The sequence below is a fragment of the Limanda limanda genome, chromosome 3 (assembly GCF_963576545.1).
Source record: "Limanda limanda chromosome 3, fLimLim1.1, whole genome shotgun sequence".
Lineage (NCBI taxonomy): Eukaryota > Metazoa > Chordata > Actinopteri > Pleuronectiformes > Pleuronectidae > Limanda > Limanda limanda.
The window spans coordinates 28,671,268-28,693,019 of NC_083638.1; the positions used below are offsets into that span (position 1 = coordinate 28,671,268).

Genomic DNA, 21,752 nt, shown 5'->3' on the forward strand with positions numbered 1-21,752 from the left:
ATGTCTTATCAATATTATGATTTTTTTTTTTTTTTTAACTCTACCAGCTGAACTTTGAACACACATCAGCAGTTTGGTCCTCCTTCTCCAGTTCTAAATGTGTACAGACATGATTCAGTTGAGTGTGTTGTCATTGTGTGCTGCTGTAATCTGAGCCTCTGCTCATTCTTTTGAAGTGGGGGTCGACAGAGTTCTCTTCCACACAGACCAGTTCGATCAGTACTGTACATTTAAGATGTTAGTTGCCAAGAACATAATATTACGTAACTTATCACTCAGATTATGTTTCATATATGATTTATAGGCTGTGTGAGCTAGTTGGAATAGATATAAACCAAGAGCACAGCTGTGCTTTGAGCTTAATACTTCAGAATGATCAAATGTACTAATAAGCAGGGGTGTAATTCGCAGGAGGGGACATGGCCCTTTTTCAGAAGGCAGATCTTTCTTCTTTTTCGATTACTCTGTACGTAAATGTTACATGTAACTCAGCATGTGCATTATCATGGGCATGTGTTTTTGCTCTCTCCCTCGCTCTCATGCTCTCGCTCTATTCTTTACCTGTTTCTCTTCAGGAGTAGAGCAACACCTGCAATCCATCATGAAATCCTGTCAGAGAAGTGGAGGCCTGAGGGGCATGGATGGCAAAGTTGCCTTACAGCCGAAGACACTCCTTCATGGGAGCTGTTCTCCCAGTTCTGTCCTGAGGCTCTAATGAGTAGGGGATTCATTTTCATATTTAAACTGCCACTTGATGATACCACAATGGACCACCAAGGACTGCATTTCCAGGACAAGACTGATGACAACAAGAGTGTTAGCACTGACTGTGAATTCAGGTTTTTTAAGTTTGGCGTAAAAAAAATTGTTATGTGTCTTTAATTGCATTGCAAAGATAACAATAGTCTGAGTAAACTTTTTTTGTGGAAAGATCAATTTTCTTTTTAACTTTTTAATCTGGAAAGAGCCCATTAACCGTGCGCATCAAAAGCATTAAACTCAAATAAAAGTATAATCTCCTCTGAGAACAGACTGTGCACTTGACATTTTCCACTTATTACTTGTACCTGTTAAACTAGTCTAAAACCTCTATTGTTCTTTCAAATACATGGAAACTGTAGGCAGCACATTCATAATGACAGCACCTGTCATTATGAATGTGCTGCCTCACAGCAGGAAGATTGTGGGTTTAGGTGCCAGGGCCTTTCTGTGTCAGGTTAACCTGTGTGGATGTTCTCCTGGTACTCTGGCTTCCTCCCACAGTCCAAATACATCCAGATTAGGTTTATCTGTGACTCAAATTTTTGAGTGGCAATGTCAATATCAAGTAGCAGCCTACCATGTCACCCATTTACTTTTAAACCTTCATTTTGAATTCTTGAGTTTGGCATTTTGTCTAGCGTCATCTTTGTTCTTTGAAATCAGCAGTAACCATATTTGGATGAGTTAGGGGTGGAGCCTGACTGAAAACTTGAGGGCTCTCGACGCCCACCTTCACCAGCAACTTGAAACTATTGGAGGGTTTTTGCTGTCATCCATCCCCCAATGCATTCAATGCTTTATCGTCTATTTTTCCCCAAGTGAGACCATAGTATGGAAAATGAACATGATGCAAAAAGGATTAGAAAATAGTGATTGTGAAAATAAACTCCATAGAAATTGACATAATTCAGAAAAAAGAATCGCCCTCTGATGATCATTTGAGAGATTACAGGTTTCAGGCACCTCACTTTTCAGACCATGTCCATATCCATTTTTATAGGTTGTAAAATGGTCGGATATTTTAGTTCTGATCAGTGTGGAAAAACCCTATGCAGATTTTTGTGATAATTCTAAATAATTTCGACTTTGAGACCAAATGCAGGAAGTTGAGACAACATCAAACAAGAAAAGAAGAAAAGGAGGGAAAGACTTGCTGGTCTCTCCAGAAACGGAGGTGCTCAGACTCACAGGAATGCTTTCACTCTTCGCCTCAGACGATATAATGTTTGGACAATGGAGGACAATCATTTGGTACATTAAAATTGTAAAAATGTTGAGTACTGCACCTAAAGTAAGTTGGTTGTTTGGATAAAATGTAAATATTGTCACAAAGACATGAACCTTTTAGGTGTGAAATTGTCCTTAATGACTTTGGGGATTCCTTGACTTTTTCTCTCGTGCCACCAGAAGGTTGACATTTGTAGTTTTGCGTCAAACGTCTCAACAACTATTGGGTTAGAATCTTAGTTTGAATTAGGTGCATCCAGTTTTTCTTCTAGTAATGTGTCTCCAGCCGGAAACACAAACACACCCACACCACTTCATCTACAGCTTAAAGAGTTAAGGTGTCAAGTTGCGGGAGGCGATTGCTAACGAATACACAATTAACTTGGAGGCTGGCCTCCCTGTCCAAAAGGAGGCCCCAACAAAGAGAGGAGTTGAGAGTTGCTTTGTTGGCGACAGGAAGGCAAGCTGAAACATTGGCTTCAGAGTGATGAAGGGAGGGGGCGAGGAAGAGGAGATGTAGAGGGGAACAGCCAAAATACTGTGGTGGACTGGGAGGAGTTGTGTTGTAAACAAAGACATCACAGCATCCAACAACTTTGGTCGAAGGAAGAAGAGGAGTAGTGAGGAGGATAATGGAAGAGGAGGACCAAGAGGGCAGGCAGAACAGATGCATGAGCAGCAGAAAAAAAATAGTGGAGAATAATAACAAAAGGAGGAAAAAGATGACACAGGAGTTTGGAGACTGCGGCTAAGAATTAACAAAATGGTTTGGGAGTTGATATGAAGCTTCGTCTTGCCTCAGAGACAGAGAAAGATGTCGATTGAAGTTATATGGTTGATCTCACCTGAGGAAAACCCACACCACCTAAATTTCTAAAATCAATAACTGATAATAAGTTAGTAAGATCTGTACCACCTTTAAGTCTCATCTTCATGCAGCTAACAGGATTAATAAGAAAAATGCAGCATATCATCTTTTACATTACATGTCATTTTAGCTGACGCTTTTGTCCAAAGCGACTTACATTTGTAGTACACTCAACATTTTTATGAGGGGCCATTTAGGGGTTCAGTATCTTGGCAATGACACTTCGGCATGCAGATGGGGAAGAGTGGGGATTGAACCGGCAACCTTCTTGTTGGAGAACACCCACTCTACCCCCCTAGGCCACACCGCCTCTTCTGGTTCTTCTGGTTAATCATGCACATACTAACCTGTTTGCGATACAAACTGAGTAAACTCATAAGAAGCAACACAGAGCTCTAACCAGCAACCAGGAAACCACATGTGGGCCAAACTGACAGCTCTCTTCCAGCTCGGAAGGTGTGTCACTGAGGCAATACCAGAGAACCAGCGTGCACATTACAACAGTGTGCACTTTTGGCTCAAATTGAAAGCATGAGGGGGCTTTGGCTTGGAGAGCGGTCATCCTCCAACAGAAGGTCCCAGGCCCAGCACATGCTTAAGTGTTTTTGGGCAAGATGCTGAACCCTGAATGGCCCCTAGTGTCGCTTTTGACAAAAGCGTCAACTAAATGACATAATGAAATATAAATTTACACTCAGCTCACTTCTGATATTTTAGCAAATAAATGTGGCTGTTCAACCTTTTTTACTCAGTCATTTCAGTGGCTGTGACGAGATTCCTTTTTTTTCTGACCAATACTTTGAGAGATTGTCATGCAGTTCAAAATACAAATAGAAGATACAAATACAGGATGTAAAATAAGGACATCGCTACCAAGATCTCTCAAAATCATGACTGTTTGCTGTCCTGGCTCCTACATGATGGAATGAGCTCCCCATCGACATCCGGACATGAGAGAGAGAGAGATAGATAGACAGAGAGAGAGAGAGGTAAACAGGTGGAAATTAAGACAGGAAGAAAGTCTGGGGACATCTGGTGGGGAGCTGAAATATGACAGATAACTGAGAGGCCATGAAACGTGACACTCAGTTAAAAATAAAACTTAATTGCGTTCAAACTATTGTCCACCAGACAATATACTCCGTTTATCTTGGACTGCTTCACATTGGAGACACATCTGGCAAACCTCAACCGTCTTCCCCATCACTGGTCAACAAATTATTGATTCGAGTTCACAGAATATAATAATAAAAATAGGAGTCATTAGCTATTGTTTACCCTAGTGTGGCATTTATGTTATAAACACCATTGTTACCATTATAACCATTAGATGCTCTGTTAATCTTTGACAAGGGGACGGCCGTTGTCACCCCCTGTGATAGGTAAGGTGGATGGATCTTCAGTCATTTTGGTTTAAAGGGCAGGGCATCCCCCTGATTCTTCCAAATTGCTCTGCACATCCACCCCAAAGTATCCAAATGTTTCTGGGTCTCTATTCTCCTTGATAATATCATCATGGTGCTGCAAGCTCCAACAAATGTTTCTTGGATTCATTATCCATGGATTCAGTCTTGACTTCAAAGGCCTTTAGCTGTTCTAAGCTCTGGGTTGTTAGAGAACATTTATAATTTGTCAAATCAAATCAAAGTTTATTGTCACATGCACCAATGACAGTGTCATCGGAGCAGTGAAATTCTTATGACATGACAGGCAACATCTACGCAGTAGACAGGCATTTTACAAAATTTAAAAAAATGACATACCATATAACATATAACATATAACATATAACATATAACCTATAGCATAGCAGAACGAAGCAGCAACATATCAAAATGAAGTAGCAGATTGCAAAAAGAAGCAGCAGTAAGTGTTCACCGGGTGAAGGAGTGGGGAATATTAAATAAAATAATATGAATATGAATATATGTGTAGTAAGTGTATTTGTATGGGTGGTGGAGCAGAATGTGCATGGTAACTGTTCAGAGGGTCAGTGTTGATTGTTCAAAAGCCGATAGCGTTTCCCAGACGGCAGCAGTGTGAGAATACCACAGCCTGGGTGGCTGTGGTCCTTGATGATCTTCTGTGCTTTTCTCAGGCATCTTGTGCTGTAGCTGCCTTGCACGGAAGGGAGATGGCAGCCGATGATTCGCTCCGCTGTCTTCACCACCCTCTGCAGGCCCTTGCGATCAGCAGCAGAGCAGCTACCAAACCAGACAGTGATGCAGCCTGAGAGGATGCTCTCGATGGTGTACCTGTAAATGTTTGTCAGTATTTTTGCAGCCATGCCAAACTTCTTCAGTCGCCTTAGGAAGTAAAGTCGCTTTTGTGCAGTTTTCACCGCCGAGTCCACTTGTTTAGACCAGGTCATGTCATCTGTGATGAACACACCGAGGAACTTGAACTCTGAGACTCTTTCCACCAAAGCTCCATCGATATGTATGGGATCATGACCCCCCCTCTGCAGCTTCCTGAAGTCCACGATCATCTCCTTGGTGTTGCAGACGTTGAGAGACAGGTTGTTCTTTTGGCACCATGTTACCAAGCCCCTGACCTCATCTCTATAGGCGGTCTCATCGTTGTTGGAGATGAGGCCCAGGATGGTGGTGTCGTCTGCAAATTTGAGGATGATGTTTGAACTGTGTGTTGCTACACAGTCCTGTGTGTACAGGGAGTACAGGAGGGGACTGAGCACGCAGCCCTGAGGGGCCCCGGTGCTAAGGGTCAGTGAGGAGGATGTGTGGTTGCCCATTCTCACCACCTGGGGTCTGCTCGTCAGGAAGTCCAGGATCCAGTTACACAGTTGGGTTTTAAGACCCAGGCTCCTGAGCTTGGGGACGAGTTTGGCAGGCACAATCGTGTTGAACGCTGAGCTATAATCCACAAACGGCATCCTCACGTATGTGTTGGCCTTTTCCAGGTGGGAGAGGGTGGTGTGTGTTGTGAGGGCTATAGCATCATCCGTGGACCTGTTTGTACGGTATGCAAACTGCAGGGGGTCAAGGGTGTTCGGAAGGGTCGAGCAGATGTGGGTTTTGACCAGCCGCTCAAAGGACTTCATGATGGTGGAGGTCAGTGCTACAGGGCGGTAGTCATTTAAACAGGTGATGGATGGTTTCTTGGGTATGGGGATGATGGTGGCCTGCTTGTAGCAGGTGGGGACTGTTGACAGTTGAAGGGAGAGGTTGAATATGGAGGTGAAGACCTCCGCTAGCTGGTCGGAGGTCAGTGTCAGTATATTAAATCTCTACTCAACAGTATTTGTTAATCACTATTATAAAATTCAAAATAAATCCATATTTTAATCTGCAGATAGGTAATACGGTTTAAATGGTTTCATTTTATTATTTTCTATTGTACTCTGGCCTGGTTATATCATCTACTAAGAGGCTTGTAATTCCCTGAAAAATTTGTATAATTGGCAGATAAACCAATTAGTATGTTCCAAGTTTTAAGAACAGAAAGGGTCGAGAAAGAAAACAACAACAAAAAATAATGATGGAAAGGGAGACAGGAGGTTGGAAGGAATGGAAAGGGGGTCAAATGAGGGAAGGAGTTGAAAGACAAGCAAGGGATGAAGAAAAGAGAGTAATTGAGCGAGGAAAGGTAGGAAAAGGAAATGAAGGACAAAGGCAGGTAGAGAGAGACAGAAGGAAACAAAGGGGTTGGAATGAGAGAAAGGAAGGAGATGAGGCCGTGAACCCAACACAACTTTGCAGCCAAGGACAAACTATCACTCCCTCTCATTCTCTCTTTCATCCCGGCATTGATCTATTCTTACTGTAGAGCTTCTGGAGTGCCTGTTCAAATGGTTTGCAATACGGCCTTTACCACACATCATTTGTTAACAGGGAACCCAGAGTTCTTGCGGTTGTGGAGCAGAGCTGCATAGCAACCCCAGAGCACTTCCTGTTGGGTCGGGGGTTGAACGCCGGTGCCTGTTGTTCACTGCCATACCCTCTCTGCCTTCAGAAAAGCAGCCGGGAAGCAGTTGACTTACAAACGGCTTTGTGTTGCATTGTGAGGAGAAGAGAAGTGAGCGGAAAAGCAAAGTATTCTGTGTTCACTGCTCTCTGTAACAGGCAGGGACTTGAATATGATTGAACTTACATCTGTTTCTGAAAGCCAAAAATAATTTTTTTTTTTAGAATGATGGTGTTGATAGCTGAATCATTTATATCAAACTTGACTACCTTTTAATTTGTATTGTTGCATGAGCAAAATCATCTCCTCAACTCTAAAATGTAGACCATGCAGCCATGTTGGTGAAGAAAGTCCACTTGTACATTTTCAGCAGCAAAACACTATAACATTGAGTGGGAAATGTGTTTTTGATAAGAATAATTTATTCTGCCAGGACCTGATGGGTTAACTCACATTAAAAGCATATGTAGTTCAGACATTAACTTTACATGTCAATCCATAATGTCTTTGACTGGACATATTGTCATACATGTGGACCTCTACATCTTCTGATAAAAACGTTAAAGGGGAACATTTGCTGTGATATTGGCTGCACTCGGAAGCTCAACAGACTTTAAGGCCTTTAATATATGAGGATCAATATATCATAATTTTACAGCTGACATGTCATAGCAGAAAATTATTTAATGACAGGTCATTGAGGCTGCATTACATTTAGGTGCACGTTCATCCTGAATACATGGGTCATAGCTTCCTGGGATCCCGGATATTTTTTATTTTGACCTAAGTAAGGTAAATAACATTACCTGTATGGACTACACATTTTTAGCACTACACATTAACTGAGTGAGCTCTAAACTAAACAGAAGTCTGCTTATCAAAATGATGATCTACTACAAGTTTTATTTTGTCTACTTGTCTTAAAAGCTTCTTCTCACTGATAGCTTTTCTATTTGTTTTATTTGGGTTTTATTCATTTTTATTGCTTCATATCTTACGTTGCCAATGTCCTTTTAGTCAACTGCCTTTCTTTCTTCTTGCCAAGAACTTTGTAAAATTGTTATACTATATAAATAAAGTTCATAATAACACTATATTTATAATAATAATATATGCTGTTTTATATTTTTTTTCATGTGGTTTTTCCTGCTAATAAGGCAAATGTCTATGATGCCAAATTGTAGCAATTGCAGTTGATTTATTTCTTTGGTGTGGCAGTTACAGCGCCCCTGATATATTCAGGTGGTTTTCCTGAGTGAAACTTGGTCATCCTTGTTGTTTCCTGTGGCACCTGCCATGGCAAGAAAAACTTTTCGTCTTTAGAAACAAAGCCGGTCTTTGGCAGCGTCATACTGAGGGTCTGTAAATGTTACAGACATAAAGTCACATCACAGAGTTGGGACAGCTGTTATTGTTTATTTCATACATTACAGGAATTGGAAACTAAAAACTTGATGCGTTATCATGGAATCATAAATGGGATTGGATTTTTTTGACAAGGGAAAGGATGATTGCAAATATAGTGATGATTTATTCCAAACAGATAATCTAGAAGATAAGTCGACCTATCAAACAAATGTCTTAATATGTGTTGGTAAGAGCACAGTGGAGTTAAATGTTTGAAAAAAAATCAGAAACAGGAAACAGTATTAACCTCTACCTCCACCTAGTGGTTGACATAATTTATTACAACAACCATCCTCCATTTCTATGACAACGTAAATGATTTATGACAATTCATTTTCAGTCAGTCCATTAATGAACAACTGTACTATTTGGCATGATCAGCAACCACAAGAGACATCATAATCACAGATTCTGAAGCTCCTGGACTCTTTAAACTTTCATTTCATTTCCTTCCTGTTTTCAAACTATCATGTTGACGTACAATATGTCAAATATATTTTTTTAAAAACATACAAACAAGTGTTGCTAGTCTCTTTTCTGACCTTGAACAAGAAGCGGTAAAGTGCTGACTGTCAAACATTTTGCTGACAAATGATGATACAAACTTGCTTTTCTTTGGCTGTTCTAATCCAAACAACATTGTAGACTGAAACTGAAGACAGGAAAGACAATGTGTCAGCTGACTGAAGTAGATTAATGCCAAGTTTAAGTGTGAGCTGGTCACTTACATAACCAGCTTGACTGGTTCGGCAGGGTCTTAACTTCTTTCCAGCTCTGTACTTTGAGAAACACCCAAGTGGAGTGAATGGTCAATTACAACTAGATCTTACATCTTGTGCAGTTGTAATCTCTTGTGTCATAGCCCTGAAAACATGTGTAAATATGTGAATGTTATGTCTCAAGTTTACTTGCTTTGGGCTGGCATGAAACACACACTAGTTCTTGAAAATCTTTTTAAACTAGGATCCAGTGAAAAAAAGAGACAGGAAATAGTTCAGCCACACAGATGTCAAATGAGGTTAAAAATAAACATGTTTCCGCTCTAAAAACCTTTGTGTATACTCCACATGCAGAAAGGTCACAGACAAAGAGAGATTAGCCTAGTTTTGAAACACCCCCAAACCATGGCTTCCCCTGTGATTAGTTGTTATCAATAATCCTCCCCTGACATTAATAACCACCTCTTCCACACACAGGAATTTAACCTGCTTTCTAACTGGCAAAACCAGCCACACACAAGCCGACAGCGTCACTTGTTTCACCTCAGACACAATTAGACTGACAATGCTGAATACACAAATGCTGTTGTTGTACCCTCAAGCAATAACTTTAATTAGAGTTAATTTAGGGGTAGACCCTCTCACTGGGAAATCAGAAATTGCCTTATTGAAGTAGCCAGGAAACCAAATACAACTGCAGTTTATCGACCAGGGGCTCTACATTATTATTACTTTATTACTTTTTGTGGTGTTTGTGTTGATCTGTATGTTAATGTCTGCATCTGTCAGACCATCTGTCTCAAGCCCCACGTGTGATGAGGAAAAACAATGGACAGTGACATTAGATAGGCCCTGCTATTAACATGAAAACTGCTCATTGTAGATGTAAGATAACCTTTTTCCTTCTTAAAATACATAAGTTATTTTCACCTATTCCTATTTTCACTTATTCCTATTCTTCATTGAAAATCTATCTATCTATCTATCTATCTATCTATCTATCTATCTATCTATCTATCTATCTATCTATCTATCTATCTATCTATCTATCTATCTATCTATCTATCTATCTATCTATCTATCTATCTATCTATCTATCTCACTGGCTTCATGTGAAATGAAGTTAAGAAATTAAAAATAGCAATATTAAGTAAAAAAAGTTTACTGCTGTTAGTTCCTTTGTCAGTGGTTTAGTTACATTTTATATATTGACATATCTATTAAGCTACATCAGACATTATAGATTGGTCAAGACATAAAGGTTTTTATTATTGTTATAGCTTCGCTAAGTATTACCTTGTAGCCTGTATGTTTTCCTGTGGCTGAGTTCAGATTTGATCACCACTTTGATGGATGATTATTTAATTGTTAATAAAATATAAAATATAGAAAACATCCTCTGGTCTTGAATCAGCCAAACCATGCTGTTTTATCATAACAGTTATTGACTTTATTTGGCTTAACATGCTCGATGCTAACGTTAGCTTCTGCAGCTCAGTCTTCTGTTGTCACCACAGACTGGGGTTGTGACCATAGTGACCAGTATCGGGGGAACAGTGTTGCTAGCAGAGTTAGCATGTAGCCTGTTGGTGGACGTGCCCATGACGTGCCTGCCCGACTGACTCAGGTGGGAGTGTGAGGCCGTGAACGCACCACGCGTTGTGTCTCTCCGGGGGGGCGGAGTTAGCGGAGGAGCTGGTTCAGTGTGTGTGTGTGTGAGCAGCAGCACACAGACACACACACACGGTGTAGGATACTCACCTGGAGAAGAGGAGCAGCAGCGGCACCGCTCTGCCTGAAAACTTGACTGACTTCACTTCACTTTTGGTTCCTGCTGTGGTTCTTGTTCCCGCTGTGGTCCCGGCTGTCTTCAGGATGACGGACACGCTTCTACCGAACGGCCTGAAGGACGGAGGAGGAGACAGGAGCTACTTCAGAAAGGTGAGCGGACTCTCGTCTCTTCACTTTCCGACACAAACCATTCAAAGCGTCGCAGAAAGGCCGATAACACATCTACATTCGCACATAGAAGAACGATGACTTCACCGGAACTTGCTGCGTCTGCTTGAACTTTTAGTTGAACTTGAATTATTCTCTTCTTCTCTCGAACATATCATTTTATTAACATTTACTGAACTACCTGGTTATGTATTCCAAGGATGTAGCCAGCCCGTCTTTACGGTGTGAAACTACACATCAGCTGAAACCACAGTTATATTTGACATAAAATCTGTTAAATAATACACATTAAACGTTTTTTTGTTAGTATTGTATTTATCTAATGCTTTTAATATACCGGGTCATTTATATTTTCAATATTAATACATTTGTTTTTGATTATTTTATTATTATAATATATATTTTGTATCAGTTAATAATTAATTGCTCATTTGATTCAAGATTGTAGTTCACCAAGACATAACAACAAAAATTATTATATATATATATTTTTTTTTATGTCAGTGCTCTTAAATTTATTGTAACAAACATGGGAGCTCCTGATACAGTATGTCAACAGCAGCCCAACCCTGTCAGTTTCAGGTGTCGGTGTGTGGATGTGGGTGTGTGTGTGTGTGTTTGTGTGTGGGTGTATGGGTGTGTGTATGTGTTGCGTTCCCAGAATAGCCATATCTCCTGCTTTTGCTGATAGTGAGAGACACTGAAAGAGCAGTGACCAAACCTTTTCAGTTCCCTGGTTGTTGTCAGTGGTGTGAGAGTGATTGACAATCAACAAGTGGCCTGACTGATACTACTGGTAAACTGAGGTCAGATGAACCTCCCCCCCTTGGTCAGACCTGTTTTGTTCTTACTGTTAACCTGGTAAAAAATATTAGGGAATGGTGTTAAACCTCGAAATATCGGACCTTCGAACTTCTTGATAGTTGATTTATATCTTAGAGTTGCACATGATAGGAGATGTTCAGCATCTTAAAAAAAGTTTTTTGAAATGCAAATGTTAGTGATATCCAAATTGGTACTCAGGAAAGGCGATTAATCTCCCTGTCTGTATTTGGTTTGAAGTAAAGACCTTTTCATTATGGAGATTAATTATATACGGCGACAGTCATCAGTGGAACAATCAGCATTCATGGCTCCACCAGCAGAGAAACCTCTCTAACCAGTTTCATGTTGCCATGTTTCTACGACTGGAGCTTGTCTGTGAGAAAGACACTTGGCAGTGGCTCAGTGATTATCCAGTGTGTTTTTACTGAGCTCCCCGTCTGCCATGCACTGGTCCATGTCTCATTCCTCCACATTTGTAACAGTGTCCTCAACTGGAGTGTTTTTATAGACAAGCTTGTTTGGATGGGTATCTGAACAGGGCCTTTGTGTCTTTCAATCCCCCGAATCCCCCTCTGAACGCTGTCTGGATTTAGGTTCTGTGCTGCACTTCCTGTGTCTATAAAAAGGTCATTGGGATCCAGGGTGTGGGACTGTGCCACTGGACCTGATGGAAGACATAGGAGCTGGACGACTAAACCTTCAATACTGTTACATCTATGTTTTCCTGTCTTTCTACATGGTCTTTTAGCCTCTTTATGTCTCAGTTAGGGAATCTTTCATTGCACAGCCCTCCTCCGTTTGCACGTTTGCTGATACCACAGAGTAATGAGTTCTGCTTTCTCATTGTGTCATGGTAAAGAGATTTGCAATTTGGAAACTTTTTGGTCAAATTTCAACTAAGCGGAGCCAAGATGAGCTCTGCTGCCATTTATTCTGCCCCACTTTCTCTTGGGTGAAAATGAGTTTAATGAGTTACAAGGCCTCGCTGGGTTCGACCGATGCCCAAGGGAGCTGTTGTGGTTCGGGGCTTCCTTCCCAGCACATCCAAAGTTTCACCTCTAGCTGGCTGATGTCTGAATGGACGGCTTCAGGATGGAAACATGGCACAAGAAAAAGCCGATTCGGCATGTTTCTTCCCCTCATCCTCCTCGGCCAGTGAGAGCATTGACGTAGCATCTGGCCCGAGGCCGTCTTTCAGCCAGACCACAGACACAAATTGACAACATGTGTCCTGGTGCACAAAGCAGACGAGCTCCCTCGACTTGGAGACTCTGAGATTCCCTCACCAGGGTTTGTATTGGCAAACACAAATGAGAAATTCAGCTGTGATCCTATATTGTATCTTACATCAATTCACAAACTTTACATTTGTCTCTCATCGGACTGAGTGAAGCTGTCAATGGCTGGTTTCCAGTCCTAATCACCACCCGTTTCAACCAACTAACCAAAGATCCATTCCTCCACATGTTCTTTATGAAGCGGCCTCAGTTATACAACAGCAAATTATTTGCTCTAATTAAGTGTTTTGTTTGCTTGTAGAGAAAGGCTGCACTGTTTGAGCATGCCAACGTTAAGAGGGGTTCAATTCCCTGAGTGGTTCAGTGGGTTAGGCAAGGCATTGGCAGTGCTAGCAGCCATGTTTACAGGGTCAGTTCCCTGTTTGTTCCCTCAGACCAGGATGTCAAATATGTCTGTGCAGCAGTGACTAGAACCACTTTACTTTCCAGCGATGATATATTAGGTAGACAAACTAAAAGTTGCAGGCTAAAAGAAAAACAATATAGGAGAGAAAAGGAAACTAGAATGGTTCTCAGAATGACACCTTCCCAATGGACAACAGTTCCCTTAGCTCTTCTGATTTAAAGGTGTGATGTCAGACCATCAGGGTTGTCTTGATGAAAAGACAAATTTTAAAAGGTTTTGAATGAGCGCCACAATATTTCTGGAATGTAATCACAGGCTGATGTTTTATAACGTCCTCGATATCAGAAATGGAATCCTGTTGCTGTGGTTACTATCAACTACAGTTCACTCCCTTGTTCTCTTAAACAAACATACACCCCATTTTTGATGTTACGATCTGCTTGATGACGCGGTGCAATACGTCCATGCCCTACCCTGTTGTGTACTAATTTCCTCACCCTGCCGTCATTCCGAGAATAGCTCCCAGTCTCTCCAGCCACACCATGTCCTCCGCCTCAATACAGCTCAGTTGGTAATTACCAAGGCTTTTGTTTGTATTAATGGTTAATCATTACACTCTCAGGTTGCTGAAGTGTTTGTAGAGGAACACCCAGGTGATGATGCTCAGTGGTTGAAGAGGGAAATACAGTGTAACAAAAATATTTGACCAATTAAATGTGACCCATGACAACAGTCTGAACTCTCGTGTTTATTACAGTACAGGAGGTACTGTCAGGTTCCTCTGTCCTGTTCTGTATCTTACAGGGAGTGTCTCCCAGTGATATGACTCAGATGTAACACTAAATCCACGTGGAAGGTGGAGGGACACAGGTGGTACAGGGTATAATACTGCAGTCTCATAACGTCCCGGTTTCATAAACATAAGAATTGTAAAAACTAAGATATAACTAAGATAACTATGGTGTCCTGCCTCTCACGTGTCACGTAATCTGTGTGTGCTCCATGCGATGAAATGGCGCTTGTTTGTGTGTGCGAGCCACATTACTGAACCTTAGTAGCAACATTATTTCCACCAAGGCTTATTTCCACCAACGCTGAACAACTCCATCGGAGGAGTTCCCAGCGAGAGGAGAAATCCTTGTTTACTTCCGGTTTCTGACCAGCTCTAAAGGAGCAGCTGACATGCTGACACACACACTCATTGGTTTCTTTGCTCCTCTAATGGCAAAAATTGGTATTTTATGAACCAAACAACTAATCACGTGATAAATAAGGATATTGATTTGGAGCCATGATTATCAGTATATATGGTCAGTGAACTAGAGTGTGGATACCTCTGGTATAGATGTGTGGGAAGCGAGTGAGGGATCAATGTACCGGTATATCATTGACTGAGCAGAAGTTGTGAGTGGATAAGAGGATGTTGAGTGTGGTCTTGTTGATATCAGGTGACACCATGTGTAAAGGAGCCAGGTGGCTGTCTGCGACCTCTCTACTTTGAACGCAGTGGGAGAAATGGGTTGAAAATTGGTGGGAAAAGACAAAGTTTGGACAGGTGTAAACATGATTTATTTTTTTACACTTTTTAATTGTCGATGTTTTTTGTTTTTTGAATTAATTTCCCCCCTGTTCAGTCACTGAAACCAATATTGAAAAAACACCCAAGTCTTTTTAAGTACCAGAGTGGTGGCACCATTTTAGGCTATTGTTTGAACATGAGTCATAAGCTGGCCTTATGCTGATGTGTGTCTTACCTTGGCACAAAGGAAGGATGACATGCATCTGTATGATCAAACTTATATCTAGTACATGGTTTAAGTTGAGAGCTGTGACCTCTGGCCCTGAAGCTGCTCAGCAGGAACTGAAGCTGATTTTACTCCTGAAATTAGATTTTAGTCTGATGAATCACGTTAATGAAAAAGTTTCCCATGCTGATTTAGGACAGTAAACTAACTGGTTTTACTGAGCTGACAGGTCTCCATACAGTATAGGCCACACCTCTGGTGTGCTGTTAGTCAATCACTATGAATGTCTGAGGTCAGTTTATCTATGCTGCTGTGAGTGAGTGACAGTCTGTTGACTTAGGATCCTGGGACACTGGTTGTTAAAACAAGGACACTCAGTACAGCCACATACAGGCCATTACATGTCCACACACACACATACACACACAAATGTACTATTAAATCAAGGGGGAAGATAAATAAGTAATAATAAAAAGCCAAACATTTGAAATACTTTCCAAAAGAATCACAGAAATGTATACAGCAAATATGAGCTGTAAGTTAGCACACATATCTAATAATTATATATTCAATTATAATTTTTAGGAACAATACAAATACATTTAAGAACATACAGCTGATAGGTTACATTTTCTGAAGTGATAGTGGCACCCAATAGCTCACCTGGGCTCCTGGTGCACCGAGGCTTGATCCTCCCGGACTGGCCGCAGGTTCATTTCAGTTCAGTTTTTCTCGCTCACAACATTTCATTATGTTATTATTCTCTGCTGATCTGACTGTTCTTGTGTCTCCTCATCTCAGGGTTGTAACCCATGCGCCCAGACTGGACGAAGCAAACTGCAGAACAAGCGAGCAAGTCTGAACCATGACATCATCAAAGAGATGAGGATGAGGGCCGGAGCTGAGAACCTGCTGAAGTAAGCACAACATGAGCGATAAAAAAACACATTGTACATACTGTGTGTCTGATTGTGTTTTTTAGTGGGAAGATGGAATCAGTCTAAAACATACAGAGAACAAAGTGCAGGATTGGTTCTGCTCATAACATAACCTCACAACATAAATACACATGTGCACAGATGTGCAATTGGAGGAGTTACATGAGGGAAGACCAGCCATTCTAATTATCTGTGCTCACATCATGTATAGTTGCGTAATTCATTTCTCTGAATTGCTTGGCAGCTAGATCACTGTGGTATATGTGACCCATCGTAAACTCTGCTCTGTTGATGTTGGGACAAGTCTAGCTTCTCTTCCGTCATCGCCGTGTTTATGAGGTGCCAGGAATTCTTTGTGAGGCTTAAAACAACCAAACGTGGGCCGATGGTAATAAATGATAACACAAGGAGCAGTTCATGTGCTCAAAGAGCTACTGAGAAATGTGACCTGAGAACAGATATAGACATTTTCCTGGGCTTTAGTTTTTTATTAGAAGTCTCAAAGCAGTGATGCTTCCTGCCAGGACTTTTGAAATAGATCTGTGTGCTTTTTGTGATTTTACATTGGTTCTCTGTTTGGTTGTAGATGTCTGAAGTCTGAAGCCAAATGTGTCTGTTCTCTGAGAGCTTGAAAATAAAATGAGAAATATCTTCTCTCTGTTGAAATACCTGTTCAGGATTGTATGGCTGAATTTGAGAGTAGACTTCCCGTCAGGTACAATGCAACAGGGAAATGTGAGCAACTCACCTGCTCTGTCACAGCCTCTGAACCCTTGTGCTTTGTGTCCAGTCATGCAAGGGACTTTTTTTCTACAACGTGATTACACTCAACATCCTGATGACTAACACTAACTTCATTTCTAGAATAGAAACTAAACAGCATATTAAATATTTCTGTGGTGACTGGTGACACAAACAGTATAATGTAGAATATATATTGTGATACTCAGAGTCACCTATAAAACAAATATAGGTTTGGCTTTTAATACACTTTCATGTTTGTACTGTTTCTGTGTTTAAAAGCCTTTGATTGAGATGGACCAATAATGCAGTGTTTACATTTATTTTTAAACTCTTTTTCCTTTTACTTTATTGTTTTTACCTCTTTTGAGGAGAATAGGTTTAAGTCAAATTTCCATGAAACTTGGTGTAAGTAAGTGATGCTGATTAGTAAAGAACTCACAACACTTTTGTTTTTCAAGATATTTGTTGATTTTTTATGACAATAATAAAACAAAATAAGGCATGTTTATGGAACAGATTTATGTAAGTGTGTGAAATGTATTGTTGTGTGATTGCCATAATAGTCATATTCTGTAGCCTTCAGCCTCCAGTCTGTAGAATCTGCATTTGAGACCGTGTTGAATGAACTGGGTGTTATATTCTTGCTAAAGCAGGAGCACCTGCTGCACACTGTAGACTCTATCTGTTTCTGTCCCTCTTTGGTCTGTCATTCGTTTTGTTGCTCTGATCGGCTGGCGCTCTAATCTTTGACTACTGATAAATCCCCTTGGACATTGAAAATGAATCGAGAAGCGTTATCAAATGTGAATCTGTCTGTTAACATCGGGCAAGGAGATCAAGAGATTGTAACACCACCAGAACCTGCTACACTGAAAAAAAAAACAAGTCTCTCAGCTATTAGCTTCCTGGTGAGACCAAAATGGGAAGCAGAAAACATCCAGAGTTTAAACGTCATCTTTTTATGGCTTATTATTGCAGTTAATCTCTACGGGAAATCCACAGCACAAGGTGTGGATAAGCTACAACCTCAGAATTGTTCAGAGTAAAATAAACTGGAGAACAGCTCACTGACAGTGTCAACAGACTTGGAAAATTATAAGCTTTGTAAAAGAAGTGTTTACTGCAGGCTGGCTTTATTGAATTGCAGTTGATTATTATACTTCTATTTATGAAGGTGCACTTAGTGACATAAGGTTTCTATGAAAAAGTATTGTGGTATATGTCACTGAGGCTGTAGCTTCCTGTCAGGAGGAACACACCTCTTCTCCTATAAGACAATAACCTCAACTTCGCCCACTGGGATCTGGGATTACTGGTCAATTCTCTGAACTTTTATGTTAAGATTAGTGTGAGTGTGTGTGTGTGTGTGTGTGTGTGTGTGTGCGTCTGTTCGGCCTGTCTAAGACTACAGTCAGCTTTAGAAACCTCCACATTCCTTCAGTCCTTCAGATAGTCTGCCCAGCCAAGGCCAGGGGCAAGTGGACTCTCTGTGTGTCTGTTTGTGTCTGTGTCTGTGTGCCAACACAGCTGCAGCCCAGACAACAGCCTGGGTGCTTCTTTGAGTTTCAGGTATGCCCTCAGCTTTATTTTTAAGGCCTTGAATCATACATGGTTTGAATGTAGTTCTCCAATCTCCCAAATCTGTGTGTGCGTGTGTTTGTGTCTATTGGTATGCCCACAACATGGTTGTCATTGGTACCTCTCTTATTTCAAGATCAGCCACGATGTCCTCTACTCATGTTAAAAGCAGATTCTCAGCTTCCCAGGAGGAAAAAATCAGAGATGACGTGTTAAAATCTCTTCTAAGCTCTTTGCCAAAACTGTGTGTGTGTGTGTGTGTGTGTGTGTGTGTGTGTGTGTGTGTGTGTGTGTGTGTGTGTGTGTGTGTGTGTGTGTGTGTGTGTGTGTGTGTGTGTGTGTGTGTGTGTGTGTGTGTGTGTGTGTGTGTGTGTGTGTGTGTGTGTGTGTGTGTGTGTGAGTGGTTAAATACTGTGGGGACTGAATACATCCACAACCTATGGTCAAATCAAGGCCCCCATGGGTCCAGACTGCTTATGAGGGTTAAGACTTGGTTTGAGGCTTCAGGCTGCTATTTGTTCAGGGTTACACAGTTACACAGTGTGTGCATGTCTGCGTCTTCTCTCTGGTTCTGCATTCTTCTCTCTATCAGCAACAGGTGGAGTCAGTCTGGTCTGACCAGTTCTCTTTTTTCTCTTCTCTTCTCCTCTCAGGTTGGTAGAGAGCAACCAAGGCCTTTATTGATACCAATTTATTCCATTAACCATTTTTAGGGGTTTTAGAGTCTCAGAGATAGTATTTTTGAGAACACACACACTTTCCTTTAAAAAAGTGTGAAATAAGTAATATATAATTTATCAAAGTTCAAACCAAATGATTTTATCGTTCTGGGTAGGGCCACCCAACTACTGTAGAGCTGATATATGGGAAATGCTAACACACTCCACTTTTTAGTGAAAAGCAGAGCAAGAAAGCCGAGCAGTGCTTGACCTGTTGAAGCTTAAAGTTAACATTTATTAGCTCAGTGATATCTATTGTTAGAGCCGATCTAAGATCCATGTTTTCCCCCATAAAGAATTTACTTGACCAAAACATAAAAAACTTTGAAAAGAATAGCTATATCTTGAGTGAAAACACACTTACTGGTTCACAGTCCTATTCCCACGCACTGCAGGATGATATTCAACAGGTTGTTGGCAATGGCAAGAAAAAAAGTGAAGCAAATATGCTCACTGATAAAGTGAACGCTATGTGCTGAAGTCATCCCTCACAGTCTCACTGTTAAAACCTAAACCACACATCTTGTCCTGTTGGACATCAGTAGATAACAAACTCCTGTTCCAGGAGACACTATAGTCATCAGACTGAGTCACCGCAAAGAGTCAATCTCTCTCTGACAAGATTTAACAGTTTTTGGACTTTTTTAAGCTCATCATCTGTGACAGACCTAGTGGTTGTTTGACCGATTTTCTCCCTGTTTCACTTCTCATGATCATATAAACCTCAGTGGCAGCAGAGCATGTTACATCAGCCTTCACACTCATGCAGGTTAAACTGGACGAACCAACACAGGCTGATATACTCTGAACGACTCATTATAAACGCACTCAAAAACACTCACACACTGTATGTCACCCAGCAACATCAGCAACAACAAAGGCTACAGATAACCCATAATGCAACATTCTGTAAAGACTAGGTATGGTATGCACCCTTTGAACTGGGAAGGGTGCAGTTTCATCAGGAACGCCCCCCCAAAGTCCAATTTTTGGGTTCCGTGTTGAAATAAACACATCTGGTTCAACCAATACTTTATCCAGTGATTCTTAATATATTCATCACAGGTTCCACCACAGTATGCAGATCTTGAACAGCTATGATGGCTTTAATAATAGTCTAATAATGACTAAACCCTTGTTTTCCATAAACTTCAGCAAAAAGCTGCTGGCGCTTCTTCACATTTCACCTCGTAAAAAACAACATCCTCTGTAATTACAGGGTAGAGGGAGAGAGAGAGCAATCAGGTGACAACAGTCAGCCAGGGCCTGTGAGCTCACAGGGGTGTGTTTACATGTGGGTCCCATTAGTTATGACTGACAGATAATAGATGTAGGGTTTGACTGTAAACCAGCGATAAGGATATAGTCACACCCCGAGCGGTGTGTGTTACCATGTATCCACGTGAATTACAGGTTGTCTTCTCAGCAAGTGATATTGTATCATAAATTCTGCATTTCAAAGGATCCCCCCCCAGAGTGTCATGACAGCCTTATCTCTGCTGTGCAGTGAATCGTAATCCCTTATCTGGGTTTCCTTATAGATACTCTGTATGCACACACACACACGCACACCCACACACAACACACACACACACACACACACACACACACACACACACACACACACACACACACACACACACACACACACACACACACACACACACACACACACATACACACAGGGACAGATTTAGCACCATGTTTATCTTCACCTTAACACAAAAATGTATTCGTTTCAGAAATTGTGCAGAATTATTTTTACCGTGGGAATGAGCTGTTGAGCTACAATGCAGCTGTAGATCTGAGTGCACAGCAGGGAACAGTGACGCAGGTCTGTGGTCCAGAATACCACTTGTTTTAATAATCAGAGGCAGGAAAGCTGGGTTGGCTCAGAGTGGATAATAACAAGGCTGATACTTCTTTTTTTCTGCCATCTCTTTAAGTGAAACATGTTCTGACCTTTTTTCTTTTTCTTTCTCTTTCTCTCCATCCCTATCTCTCCCACCTATCTTGTGAGCAGGGCCACATCTAATAACAAGGTTAAAGAGATGGTTTTGTTGGAGATGAGCTATGTGAACGCCAACCTGCAGCTACTGATGGGACAGCTAGAAGAACTGAACAGCTCAGTGGAGGTCTACCAGAGCACCCAGTGAGTATAAACATGACTCTTTCTTCTTCGATCTAATTCTACTGTTTATACTCCTCCTATACAAGACACTGGCTCTTTTTCAAATGATCATCTAGTTGATAATTCCAAAATCGTTTGTCTTTAAACGTCAACCTCAAGGACAGATGGAGAACACTGAAGAAGTTAAATATGGTCTAAAGTTCAAGAGGACTTGGTGCCACTAAATGGATTGTTATTGTTCAACTAAGTCAAATATTTACTAACTGCTCGGCTAATCATCTTTATACTTTGCATCTGTATTCTTTGTGGTCATGCAAAGTGCAGTGTTGAGTTTGGTCTTGATTTGGATTTGTGTTATGGTCAATATTAAACTGTTTGGAAATTGAATGAAGTAGCGACAAGTGCATTTAGTCCATGGACAACAGGGACAAATTCTGGTCAAAATCGCAGCTAGATCACTTTGATTTATATATTTTTTTTAATTTATCGAACTGACACAGACAGTCACAGGTGTTGTAGGTGCTGAGCACGGCAAAATGTTTCACAGAGTCCCTTCCCCCTT

General features: G+C 41.0%; 1 protein-coding gene across 2 annotated transcripts in view; it reads left to right on the forward strand.

Moving 5' to 3' along the window:
- Positions 1-10,628: 10,628 nt before the first annotated feature.
- rhpn2 (rhophilin, Rho GTPase binding protein 2) overlaps positions 10,629-21,752 on the forward strand; it is a 30,473-nt gene continuing 19,349 nt past the window's right edge. For both annotated transcript variants that reach the window (XM_061068129.1, XM_061068130.1), the window contains exons 1-3: positions 10,629-10,848; positions 15,882-15,997; positions 21,083-21,211. In XM_061068129.1, coding sequence (XP_060924112.1) covers positions 10,783-10,848; positions 15,882-15,997; positions 21,083-21,211 — 311 coding nt within the window. In that variant the 5' untranslated portion in view covers positions 10,629-10,782. The remainder of the gene's footprint in view (positions 10,849-15,881; positions 15,998-21,082; positions 21,212-21,752) is intronic.